The 10,753-nt window shown below is 39.0% G+C and overlaps 2 protein-coding genes across 4 annotated transcripts in view; both read left to right on the plus strand.

Annotated features, from left to right (window-relative positions):
* Nucleotides 1–3,153, plus strand: part of LOC103156174 (uncharacterized) — a 7,329-nt gene extending 4,176 nt beyond the window's left edge. Inside the window, exons 5-8 of the mRNA XM_007578136.2 lie at nt 255–365; nt 449–555; nt 647–737; nt 2,375–3,153. Coding sequence (XP_007578198.1) covers nt 255–365; nt 449–555; nt 647–737; nt 2,375–2,488 — 423 coding nt within the window. The 3' untranslated portion in view covers nt 2,489–3,153. The remainder of the gene's footprint in view (nt 1–254; nt 366–448; nt 556–646; nt 738–2,374) is intronic.
* A 2,935-nt stretch (nt 3,154–6,088) lies between these two features.
* Nucleotides 6,089–10,753, plus strand: part of baz1a (bromodomain adjacent to zinc finger domain, 1A) — a 31,171-nt gene continuing 26,506 nt past the window's right edge. For 2 of the 3 annotated variants that reach the window (XM_007578137.2, XM_016664110.1), the window contains exons 1-4: nt 6,089–6,200; nt 6,539–6,671; nt 8,366–8,644; nt 9,203–9,364. In XM_007578137.2, the coding sequence (XP_007578199.1) occupies nt 6,559–6,671; nt 8,366–8,644; nt 9,203–9,364 (554 nt within the window). In that variant the 5' untranslated portion in view covers nt 6,089–6,200; nt 6,539–6,558. The other variant, XM_016664109.1, reaches the window with a different exon arrangement.

Genomic DNA, 10,753 nt, shown 5'->3' on the forward strand with positions numbered 1-10,753 from the left:
TATATATATATATATATAATAGCATTTTTATAACAGAAGGGAACATAGTTAGTTGATTGTGCTATAAAATGATAAGTGGCTGGAAAACAAAACACATAACACTGCCCCTTTAACGTTAAATGTTAAACCCTTTTCTTTCTAATCTTGAAATGTGTCAAGTCTGTTTTAGAAAACAGTGTTATTGAAATCATTGGGAGAGACTTGAAAACCATGTAAATCATTGTTGTATCATATTGTGATGGTATCGTGTTCAGGGTTGTTTGTACAGTTCAGCTTCTCGCCTCATTGGACTGGAGCTCAGTGAGGACTTTGTCAGGCTGCAGAACGACACGCTCCACAAATACGGCCTGTCTGATAGAGTTCAGGTTCGTGTCTCTGATCGGTCCTCATCCCTTCTCATACACACACTCGCACACACATTTAATAAAAACTCCCCGTCCCCCTGCAGGTTCTCCATGCAGACGTCTGCACTCAGGAGGTTCTGCTGCAGAGCGCGGATGTTCTGATCATGAACAATGTTTTTGAGTACTTCATGGAGCCCACCGAACAAATTGGGTAGTTCTTCTGAGACTGTGCAGGAAATATCCAGAAAACACCAACTGTAACCTGCATGCTCTAAAGGAACGTTTGCTCTCTGTGTGTTCAGAGCCTGGAAGTTCATCATGCAGGCCTTCAGGAGGAGAGGAGCCCTGCTGGTTACTGTTCCCAGTTTGCAAGAGAGTCTGGATGCTCTGCAGGTACCTGGAAAACACCAGAATGTTGCATTTCTTTCAACACAGAAAAGAGAACTACCGTAGTTTAGTTTTGCACAGCCACAAAAGCAGCTTGGAGCCACACCAGTTTGTTTTTCTTTCAGATGTTTCTGATTTCTGTGAACAGACTTAATTTTATTGTGTTTAGACATACTTACACACAACACATAGGCCTGTCATGGTAATAAATTTTGCCAGAGGATAAATTGTCCCAGAAATTATTGCGATAAAATTATAATATTGTTGCTCCAGACTGAAGAATTTTATCATCTAGGTTTTGGTAGAAAAAGAGAGGGAAAAGAGAAAACAATAAATCATGCTAATGGGAACTATTGAGCTTATTCTAATTTATCATTTGATTAAGAGCAACAACGAAAGAAACTGAGGAAATGTGTGAAGCTCTTCAACTCTGGCACTGAAGAAGACAACTATAGTGGTTTATGTGTGCAGAAGGAAGATAAAGATAGCAATCAGTGACTTTTCCTGGTATACTGTTTTTTTAAAGCAGCCATTTACAGGCTGCTTTAAAAAGGAAATGTTTGGAAAAAAGCATTTAGTGTATGCATTTCATTAAAAGTTTCAATTATCATTATATGTAAATATGTTGTGTTCCTACATGGACACCTGCACCTTTTGACAAGTGCAACACTGAATATGTAAAAATTTTTTCTTTCCAAAGTTGGTGGGTGTGGCTTATATGCAGCTGTGGTCAAAAGTTTGGAAATTACGGTAATAGTTAGGAACTTACGGTAATACGGTTTGTCCCTTATTCCGGCTGCCATTCCTCTGCACACCTGCAGCTCTTTCTGTACTCATGTTTTTAACCAATTCATATCGCTTTATTTTAGGGAACCGCAATATATCGGCCCTAACATCGGTATCAGCCGATATTTATCATTTTTAAACATATCAAATCAGTCTGGATCAATAAATAAAACTGGATCAATATTGACAACCGATATTTATTTCCATCTTGTTGCTGTTTGTTTCTGGAGGTTGGTCATGTGGTGTTAGTTTGGTCATGTGACAGTAGCTGCATTTTTATTACAAATATGGGCACAACCATGTCAATTTTCTGATTATGTCAAAAAAAACACACATAAGTTTGCAATTCTGGTGTTTCCATGAAATAAGAAGCTCAATTAAAATCACATCTGAATAAGTTTGTTGACACAATAAGTCATTCAAAAACATGCTGCACTACAATCCTCCAGCTGCTTCCTGTCATTTTCTTCTTCATGCTTTGTGGCAGTGGTAGCATCAGGTTGTTGTTGATCATGTGACTGGGATGAGGGGAAAAAGTCTTTCCATTTCAGTTTTGCTAAATAAACCAAAACTTTTTATTGAAAAACTATATCATTTTTTTGTTTTGTGTTTTAATTGCCACGTTTCCATTAAGTAAATTTATTTTTGAAATGCTAAATTGTGCAATTATATGGTCAATGGAAATGCAGCTAGTGACAGTGATGCAGCATTAATATCACTATCAATGGACAACATGGGGAGTTTAACTTAAGCAGTGGTGAAGTAAGGAGTGTAATGAAACTGGAATATGTATCGCATGTTACTATCTATTGACTTCTGTTTATTGCAACCTACATATCACTGCTCACATCCTTCAGGTGTCACTACCACCAGACTGGGTGGAGGAGCTTCCTGTAGACTACAACGTCTACCTGGGCCGAGATGCAGACCCTGAGGAGCTCAGACAGATTCATCTGTACCGCGTCGTCTGACGCTGGCAGCTCCACCAGGATGAGGCCAGGTGACTGCAGACAGAAACGGCCCTACAGAGTCATGTGACTGCAAACGGAGCTCCTTGGAATGGAACATATGACTACGAACAGATCCAGCTGGACGAAGTCATTTGACTGGAGACAAAGTGACCTGTAGTAGATCAGGTGACTGCAGAATGAAACAGCTGTTCTCAATCATCCAAGCACATTTCTCCACCTATCAGGAGGAGGTGCAGCTCTGTGATGCAGGTGGTTCCAGATCTTGCTGAAAGTGGTTTGAAAAGGTGGGAAATTATGCTGGACTGCATCTGCTTTAACAAAAGTCTTCATTTGTACTCAGAGTTCAGACTTTCTGAAGTCCAGAATCAACTTAAGTCCAAATGTGAACTTCACCAGTCAGAGGTTCTTTACCTCTTGAAATACTAAAATTCAACCTGGCTTTCAAACTACCATGGGTCCGAATATTGCAGAACCAGAAGCATAGAATAGATTATTGCACATTGGTGTTAATAATAAATCAAACTGTTAATCATGCTTCACTTGTATATTTACTTTACAGCTTGCTTTAAACCATCATTGAGAATATTTTTTTATGTTTATTGTTATCTTTCTAGGTTTCTGTTTTGTATAATTTGATACATTGCAAAATACAAAAGATACCAGCATTGTCTAGTGTTTGTTTACTTGATCCTATAGACAGGGGTTGATTTTTATCTCCCTAATTACATTTTTTGTGTTTTAAGTTGTGTATTATGATGTTAGGTCCTTAGTAATGAATCCTCTTTAAAAGTCTTATCCTGGTGAATCTCACTGATGGTGTGCACAAGCAGGAGACTTTAAAAATCAAACTAAACTACACTTGATGTTAAGAAAACTACAGAACATGTCAGAAACCAGACTAGGACCTAAATTTTATCACTCACATGGTCTGTTCCTAAATCCTTAGTGAACTGTTCACATAGTGATTTCAGGACCAGAACTGAACAGAAACAACACAGAGTTCTTTGTACTCTGTTTAACTTTAAAAGAGGCAGTATTATTTATTTTCCAAGCACATAGTATTATTTTATAGCACCTCCATCTTCAGCATGACATCACAACATTAAGGTGTTAACCGTTCTTATCAGCTTTGCACTGAGAAGTTGTTCCTATGATGAGGTCAGCAGAGGCGCAGTTCCACCAGGTGTTTGCTAATTGCTGCTGCCGCTAGTCTGGAGGAGCTGAGCTGCAGAAGGCTGCTCTGTGAGATAAAGCTCAGCTGGAGACTGCAACTTAAAGGAGGAGCTTTAGCTTTATGAAAATAGGCGGAGCTTTGGGAGAGCAAGTGTTTAGACTCCCATGAATGGTTGCCATGTGAAATTTAAGAATTCCTCAAACATGCATAAAAGAATCAAAGCAACATTCAGGTTTGCTTTTAAAGAGCGAATAACATTACAGAGACCAATTTAAAGGTGGCACTAAGCAAAATAGTCATTTTTACATTCTTTTTCTATTAATTATTTATCCTTCATCCTCCCAGACCTGCCTTCTGTGTTTTCTAACTTTCTCTAACAAACTCCTGAGTCCAGAAACAGAACAGCTGCATATTCACACAGCTGGACTTTATTCGTACACAGGCAATTAGCTCTGACTTTTTATTAGAGGTATAAAACTAAAGGGGGGTTAATACACACCACACTTCTCAGTGTTTTTTAGATTTGTTTTATTTTGCTTCCATGTAATAATGTTTCTCCATCCAATGAAGACCTGGTAAAAAAAAAATTAGGTTGTAATTAGATAAAAACTGAAAGAGTTCAAAGGGTATGAGTTCACAGCATCTTGTCTCAGTGTGTTTTTCTATCATTGCTTCTACCATAGAAACAGTCAGAAAAGCCACCTACAGACAGAGAGACAGGAAAACAGATGAGGCATTGAACAAAGTCGAATCACCTTTGCACATTTTAAATTTTCATTTAAAATTTGAATAGATCAGACCTCAGATAAAGATGGTATATGTTAGCTGCATCAGGCAAGCTGATGCCTATAAAATTGCTTTTTCCATATTATGGAAAATACATGTTTTCAGTACTATTGGAGCACTGTGTCATAATGTTCAAGTGAGAGGGTAGTTGTAAGGTTGGGACATTTCATTTTGAAGCAGCGAGCAGAAATCTACCCAGACCTTAAACCCACTCAGAACCTGTTGTGAGTCTCAAAAAACAGCTAGAGAAACATAAGCCAACAAATAAGACAACAGGTTACCATGGGGATTTGGGCATCTGACGGTATCCAGCATTCACTGTCCTCTGTTTATCTGAGATTGGGTTGGGTTGAGGAGGTCCAGGAGGAAAACCCAGACATCCAATGAGTTCTGCGTCTTCACCTGGGGTTTCTTCACTGCTGAAACTTGTATCACATTTTTAACAATTGCTTAGAAAATTCCAGAAACTACATGTCACCAGTGACATTTACAATTTATTCATTTTTTTCTGTTTGAATTTTTTTTCCAGGCTTCTTGTGAGGTGAGTTTGCTTAATGGTAACACTGAAAAGAAAAGGCATTCATCGGAGAACTCCTCAATATAGCTGCCCGATGCATCTCAATTTCAAGATGTTTGCTTTGATTCTGATTTTGTGTTGAGTTATGATCAGGACAAGCCCACCTTTCTGTGATTGACTAGAGCCCCCTGCTGACCGGAAGTTCTCTTTGGGGTCCCCAAAAGAATTTAGGAGGGAGAAGACACAGTGCAGGTTGACAAATGTAGTAGTTATTCTTAATAAGTTATGTTAATGGGGTCATAATTTAATTTTAATTTAATGTTTTCAAGGTCCACATTTTGCACAAAGTGAAGAGTCTTTTTTTTTTTAATGGCTTCTTATACTGGAAATACCTGAAGAAAGTTATCAAATGTCACCTTTACCACTTCAAATTATCTGAACAAGTTAAGGAAAAATCCGGAAGGCCAAAAATATCTGAATTGCCTATAAAATTGCTTAAAAAGAAGGAAATTAGAGACTTTCCTGTCTTATTTCATCCTGTTTGAGCTCAACTTTGTAGTTACTTTGAGAATTGTTTTATATTATTACTATTTAAAATCTTTACCTGAAGTACTATTTGTTTGATAAATAATGCAATGTGACCAAAAAATTATATTATACTGTCATTTAAAGAAAACTTACAGGAAAACTGCAAAACAAATAGCTTTAAATGCAAAATGGAAAAATAGTCAACCATGGAGAAATAAAGGTCAGTGGTGGGTGATGGGCTAAATGGAAGTGTGCCCCAAAATTCCATTCTGCTTATGGCTTCATTTAACTGTGAGTAGGCTCTGTCTATCATTACTATCTTCGGCGGGATTCCGTTATTTTTTCCCCCCTCCATCTCTGTTACTTTGTCAAATTGACTGAATTTGAACCTAACTAAAGGAGATAGCCTGTCAATAAAAGTGTGCAAATATTGTTTGGGTGTGTAAATTTTGACAAAGGTGTTTTAATATATTTAAAAGACCTTCCGAACACTTTATTCTTAATAAATGGACTCTGTTGTTGCGCGGTCACCGACATTTTCCTTTTCTTACACTCAAGAAACAAACGTAGGCGAAGTACTGAAATTTCCCAGCTGACCGTGAAGTGGTTGAAAACTTCGTCAACAAGCCGCCAGTGAGACGGCTAAGCCCGGAGTTCTTCCTCCTCATTTCGGACCGCCTGTTATCGCTTCATCGTTTCACAACTAGGTAAAGACCGGCCGTTTTTATCGGTTTCTCTGTCTGTTTTAGCGTACCGAATGTCGGAGGAATGAAGTTGTGAGCTTTGTGCTGAATTGGCTCTGAGTTTAGCGTGTCGGCTGGGACATAATGAAGAGGAGCACTTCCATGCGGGCTGGATTATCGGCGCGTGTAACAAAAGACCCGCTCACCACCTCCTCCTCACTCCTGCTGTTCTGTCGAGCTCCTGCCACATTCTAAGCGGGGCTCTGCTTCAGCTCTGGGCTTTTAGCTGAGGCGTTTCACTTGAGTTTTCGTGTTTTATTCGGTAAAGACGAGTGACCCGGTTTCACTCCTCTTTCTTTCAGAGTGGAAGCGGAGCGAAGAGATGCCGCTACTCCACAGAAAGCCCTTTACCCGACAGAAACCTCCGGCTGATCTTCGACCGGACGAAGAAGTGTTTCTCTGTAAAATTACTCATGAAATCTTCAGGACCTATGAGTAAGTAGCAGCCTCAACTCTTAAAAAATAATAATAAAAAAAAAACGCTTAAAATAAGTTTGGGATGTTCTATCAATGAGAAAAACTTCCAATTGAAACATAAAAGCTAACTTTATAGTACATTAAAACAAAATAATATATATAGGTTATTTTTTTTTTACCAAGATGCGAAAGTCCCAAGGACAGTAGAAAACAGGTTAAAGCGGGTAGTGAAAGGTCAGTAGGAGCGGGACAGGTGTACGGTTGGCTAGCTAAAGTGACTGTTAGCTTGGTAGCTACCAGAGCTTAGCTTGGAGAGTTTAGCCCATATAACACAGTCCTCTCATTCACATCATATAGGAGGGTTATTAGACAAACAAAAACCTATAAATATGAAATATTTGACTCATGTGGTGACCCGTTAACTTCTGAAGTCAGACGTTGTATGTAGGAATGATATAAAACCTAATTTAGTCATGAAATTCGGGAACTAGTAGGATTTCCTAATAATTGTGCTCAGTGATCAGGCTAACCACCATCAGTAAACATAATCACATCGTCTACTACATTTTATTCTTTCAGACATTGTCGCTAATTTTCATTCGATTAGGCTATATGTTACAGTTTGTGAAAACTATTTAATGAGGATAAACTCTGTTAAAAGTGTAAATAAACAGTTTTTAACTGTTACTGTCAAAAGGCAGCCATATTGGATGTCGGGTAAAAAGGCTTGTGAGAAACCTACAACTTTCCTGCTGACAGGTTTGATTCTCCGGGACCTTTCTGTTAATTTCTCCAGTTACAATCTTAAAAGCTTCAACTTCAGAATTAAAACCCAGTGCATAATCAGTTTGCATAATTAAGTAAACATGCCAGGGATATAAAAAAATTTTATTTTTGTTTTGCTCTTACATGGTACTATAAGAAACTGAAACTTATGTGGTAATGCTGTCTAAAATGCCCCAAAAAATGGTGGTTGGGAAAGTCAATTATTCACTGAAGTGCCACAGATTCTAAAACATTTCAGAACCAGTGTTTCATACAATTCCCTAAAAAACAAACAAAAAAAAAACATGATGTATTACACAATTACTAATCATATTCATCTTTGAAAATGTGCATTGTAAAATTAACGTGTTAAATGTATGTAATAGACAAATTCCATAAATATCAAGTGACAAAAATATACATGGAGACTAAAATAAAAGGCAGCCTTACAAGTGGGCCAATGGTTTATTTCAACAAGCTCTAGTTTTTGATTGTTTCTTGGAATAAGTATAAAAATTACTTACAGAAATGCTCAAATTTGATCCGTTGCCTGTTTTTTTATTTGTATTTTTTAAGCCATTCAGCGTCCAAATTGATATGTAGGCTTCAACTGTTCCAAAGAACCAATATTTACATACATGTTCTTGATATCAATGGAGAAAAAATTATGCCAAGGACAGGAGTTGATTTTTTTTTTCCAACTATTACATCTCAGCTGATATAAAAGAGAAACGATCAAGATGGACAAGGGTTATTATTAACAATTTAGGTTTGTGTTGCCCATCCTTTGACTTAATCATCGGCTCACCAAGGTTCTGAACATTTCTCTGTTTGAATCAGAATTCCCATTAGCCTGTGTGCTATTTGTATCTAAAAAATTGCAGCATGCTGCATGAAGTTCGTGTGAAGATGTGAATCAGCTGTTTTTCTGTCCCTCCCTCCCACAGTGAGTTCTTTGAGAGGACCATCCTTTGCAACAGTTTGGTGTGGAGCTGTGCTCTGACAGGCCGAGCCGGCCTCACCTACCTGGAGGCCGTGGAGAGCGAGCGGCGGGCGAAGCAGAGCCTGGAGAGCTTCCCTCAGGCCCTGGTGGTGCCAATGCTCCACCTGGCTGCTCTGAGCCGCCACTGCAGGCTGTCGGAGCTCTGCGAGGACGTCTATGGCTTCGTCAAGGATCGTTTCTTCCCAGGAGAGATAGTGGATGTGAGCGGACGCAACGGAACTAGGTATGCACCAGTAACCTAGTTTTAATGTTCATCTTCTGGCTCCAGGAGTCACCATCAAGGACATCTATAACTACGTTTCCATTGACCATAAAACTGTGCAAACTGGTATTATGAAAATGAATTTGCTTAATGGAAACGTGCCAGTTAAAAAATAAATAAAAACTCATATTTCTTGATGAGTTTTGACGCTAGGATGAGATGATTTATCAGCCGTATAGAAACCAGTGGAGAACAAGCAGCCTCCAGCTCTCAGAATTGATGCATTTCACAAAACTTGAATGGAAACTTTTTTTCGCATCATGTGATCAACATCCAGATGTTACTTCTGGTGAAAATTACAAAGATGATGACAGGAAGTGGTATTAGGATGACAGCAATGCATGTTTTTTAATGACTTGTTCCATGAACAATCTTATTCACGTGTGACTTTAATTTCTTATTTAATTGAAAAGCTGCAATTGTGATTTAAAAAAAATTGATTTATTTATTTATTTTTTAACATTAGTTAAATTGGACTATTCTCAGCTTTCCCAAGTGTAAATACTGTGTGTATTTCAGGCGTGTGTGCGAGATCGTGCAGGTGTTGTCACTTTACGCTTGTGCCAACGGAGCGCCACTCACTAACCGGCAAAGCAAGGCAGCAGACAGCGACACCATTGTGATTAGTGACAGCGATGAGGAGAGTGACGCCTTCCAGAGCTCCACAGCACATCTCAACGGGTTAGTAGATCACAAACCACTCTGGAACACAATTCCTCAAACTGTTTGATGAATGCAAAAAATTGAGGTGGGATTATTTGAGTTATGGACAGGCAGAAGAGGGTTAGCGGATTTGATCCAGATCTGCAGTAGGACCATGTAGCCAACGGCAGATTCAGGTTCCATCCAGTTAAAGCAGGAGGTTGGCCTTGTTTCCAGTGCACTAAGAGCTTTGTGTATGATGTGCTTCCTGTGTCGCTCTTCTGATGTTATTTCTGTTGCGTAGTAGAGCTGTGGAGATTTCCTGTTTCTAAGATGTACAAAAAATCCCACATTTGTGAACTTATGCCATTTAGTTCAATTCAGTTTATTTATATGACGACAATTAACAACAAATGTCATCTCGAGGCATTTTATAAACCATTCATTATACATACGTTCCCATTGATACTAGTTATCAAACAGTGTAAGAAGTTTAGTTCATTATTCTAATTAGTTTGAAAAGTTTCTAAGTAAACCCAGCAGATTGCATCCAGTCATTGACTCGCAGCATTCACTCCTCCTGGACCAGCAGGGGACAACAGTAGATAACCGCTGGCATGGAATTGTTGATTTTACCGTAATCCCTCATACTCAGCATGCATGTAGTGACAGTGGAGAGGATAAACTCCTATTTAACAGGAAGAAACCTCCAATTAACCAGAACCTGGGTCAGTATAAGCAGCCATCTACCACAACCGACTAGAGGTCTGAGGAGACAGAGCAGAGACACAAAAGAAACTTTTTACTAACCTTCTGTGTTGGTAAAAAAATTAATAGCAGGAGAGGGAGAATGATTAGTTGATGGCATCATTATGTCACACGATGGCCTCCTCCAGGAAGGACTCAGCCAATCAGAACGCCAGACCAGAGAAACACTAGGAGAAAACATAAAAGGAGTGAAATTAGATAGATGCTTAGAACAGATAAATGTGTGGATGTGCCAAAACTTTCTCCAGCTGAACAGAAACAAAACTGAAGTTATTATCTTTGGACCTAAAGAGGAGCGAACTAGAATCAATGCTCAGTTTCAGTTATTACAACTAAAAACCAGCGATCAGGCCCGAAACCTGGAAGTAGTGATGAACTCTGACCTGAAACTTCAGAGCCACATAAAGACATTTACAAAGTCGGCCTTCTGTCATCTGCAGAAGGTGGCCTAATGTCTCAGCGAGATCTAGAGAAACTCATCCATGCGTTTATCTTTAGCCGCATTGATTACTGCAACAGTGTCTTTACAGGTCTGCCTAACAAATCAATCAAACAGCTGCAGCTGATCCAGAAGCTGCAGCTGATCCAGAAGCTGCAGCTGATCCAGAAGCTGCAGCTGATCCAGAAGCTGCAGCTGATCCAGAAGCTGCTGCTCGCGTT

Source organism: Poecilia formosa, unplaced genomic scaffold (assembly GCF_000485575.1).
Source record: "Poecilia formosa unplaced genomic scaffold, Poecilia_formosa-5.1.2 Scaffold468, whole genome shotgun sequence".
NCBI classification, from domain to species: Eukaryota; Metazoa; Chordata; class Actinopteri; order Cyprinodontiformes; family Poeciliidae; genus Poecilia; species Poecilia formosa.